The 2500-nt window shown below is 41.8% G+C and overlaps 1 protein-coding gene across 1 annotated transcript in view; it reads left to right on the top strand.

Moving 5' to 3' along the window:
• Positions 1-2500, top strand: part of LOC124394184 (cytoplasmic dynein 2 heavy chain 1) — a 54707-nt gene that overhangs the window by 48439 nt on the left and 3768 nt on the right. Inside the window, 3 exon segments of the mRNA XM_046862311.1 lie at positions 648-853; positions 2032-2136; positions 2311-2427. Of these exon segments, the coding sequence (XP_046718267.1) occupies positions 648-853; positions 2032-2136; positions 2311-2427 (428 nt within the window).

The following is a 2500-nucleotide window of genomic DNA, read 5'->3' as shown; positions in this document are numbered from 1 at the left end:
GTCGGTCAGGTTTCGGTTCAGCAGCGTTATGTGCCCAAAGAATGAAGCGATGCCACGGTGAACGCGTGATGTAATCAAAGCATCAAAGCTAAAGGCGCTCCAACGGAATATATATACTGTGTATATATAATAACCTGTAAAACACATGTAAATATATATATATATATAAAATGTGTGTGTGTGTGTGTGTGTGTGTGTGTGTGTGTATGTTTACGTGTGTTTTACAAGGACCCTTACAGGGGTCTTAACAAATGTAAACTTTAATTACATTTTATTTAATCCATTTAATTTGCGCCAATGTAATCAAGATGATAAAAAAGAGTACTGCGTTCATTTGATATATTTTATTTTTTATCAAATATAAAAAATATTTTTAACCAAGCAGGAACATTTTTGAATTGTTCTGAAAATTTAAACCGCTGATAATCGCAAATGTTTTTAATAATAAACCGAGTTAATAAAAATAACGACAAGCAATTTTATGTTTTGCATTTTTCCCCCACACATGTACAGGAATTGACCCAAACCATGACCTAAACAACGAAGTAAATACCGAAATGTAAATTTTGTTTACCGCTACACCGTTAATTTTTATATATATATATATGTGTGTGTGTGTGTGTGTGTGTGTGTGTGTGTGTGTGTAGGAGGCAAGGCATTTCAGTGGGACCGCGTACACGGTCTGTTGGAAAGCGCCATCTACGGTGGACGCGTGGACAACGTGTGCGACCTCCGAGTGCTGCGCTCGTACCTGCACCGCTTCTTCAGCAACAAGACCCTCACACACTCGCGCACACACACTACCTCCGCTTTCCCACCTCAGATCAACCTGCCCAACTCCTGCAGCACAGCGGTGAGAGCATGCGCACACACACACACACACACACACACACACACACACACACACACACACACAGATAAATGTCACAAGGAGGTTAATCATCTAACACTGGTGAGGAAGTAATTGGGATTCATTTAGAAAGAGAAACACACTCAATTTTGGTCAAAATAAATTTTTTTTTTTTTTTGTTCCGATTTTTGCCATTGTTAATAGACACGCCCTGGAAGCCCCGCCCCCTTCCACATATGACACATTACTATAGCCTGCATCCTCGCTTAGATTTTTTAAAATCGATTTACACTCCAACATGACATTTCCGCTTCCTATATATCTCTACTACACTCTACAGACAAAAGAATCAGGACACCTGATTTGTTTCGAGGCTCTTCCCCAAAATGTTCCCACTAACTCAGAGACACACAGTTCTATAAGACGTCCTTGGATGCGAGCTTGAAATTTTCCCTTCACTTGAATTAGCAGACCCGAACCTGTTTCAGCATGATGATGTGACAATGTTCCTGAATGCCAGCTCCAAGAAGATATAGTGTACATGGGTTGGAAGATTTTAAAATTGAGGTCAGAGCTCTATAGCAGAAGATGAATCAGATCATCACCCCAGGCCTCCTCAGCTCACCTCCATCAGTATCTGACTTTACTCTCACACCCTTGTGGATGGATGAAATATCACAAATCTCCATTAGGGTTGTGCATCATCAAAAACCGAGGCCAATGCGATTCGATACATAACCGACGATACGATACATTAAAGATGCATATGAAGCAGTGATATTGTGATATATAAGTACATCGATGCAAATGTGTTAAAAACGACGCATTGTAACACAAATGCAAACTTGTAACTGACGCAAACTTTAAATCGTTGCATCACGTCGTTAAATTTCATGCGAATCGCTGAATCCTGCCGTCCCAAATCTCCACAAAATCTAGTGGAGTGTCTTCCCAGATGAGTAGAGCTCCTTATACGAGCAAATTAAGACTCAATGTTTGTCCTTATAATGTATGTGGGGTCTAATTTAGGTCTGGTCTGGTCCACAGGACTTAGTCTTCCTTCCTATCCATGATCTTTAGGCCTGGATCTGTCCAAACATTTAGTCCTGAAGAAATGTTCAGAAAGTGTGTGTGTGTGTGTGTGTGTGTGTGTGTGTGTGTGTGTGTGTGTGTGTGTGTAGGATTATCAGCGTGTGGTGGCCGGTCTTCCCGAGGATGATAAGCCGAGTTTTTTTGGACTTCCTGCCAACATTGAGCGTTCTGCTCAGCGCATCACCAGCACACAGGTACACGGTCTGTGTGTGTGTGTGTGTGTGTGTGTGTGTGTGTGTGTGTGTGTGTAATCATGATCCACTGTGACCTAGTTTGGAACTCTTCTGGGAGTTTGTTAGTTTTTTTCAGCTTACCTGTGTGTGTGTGTGTGTGTGTGTGTGTGTGTGTGTGTGTGTGTGTGTGTGTAGGTAATCTCACAGCTAAGGATTCTAAGCAGGTCAGTGACTGCAGGGTCAAAGTTCGACAGAGAGCTGTGGGCGAGTGGCCTCTCACCTGTTCTCAACTTGTGGAAGAGACTGAATCAGGTATATATACACACACACACAGACACACACACACACACACACATACATACATACACACAGACATATACACACA

The sequence above is a fragment of the Silurus meridionalis genome, chromosome 12 (assembly GCF_014805685.1).
Source record: "Silurus meridionalis isolate SWU-2019-XX chromosome 12, ASM1480568v1, whole genome shotgun sequence".
NCBI classification, from domain to species: domain Eukaryota; kingdom Metazoa; phylum Chordata; class Actinopteri; order Siluriformes; family Siluridae; genus Silurus; species Silurus meridionalis.
The sequence above is the reverse complement of the archived record's forward strand: the minus strand, read 5'-3'. Positions and strand labels throughout refer to the sequence as shown.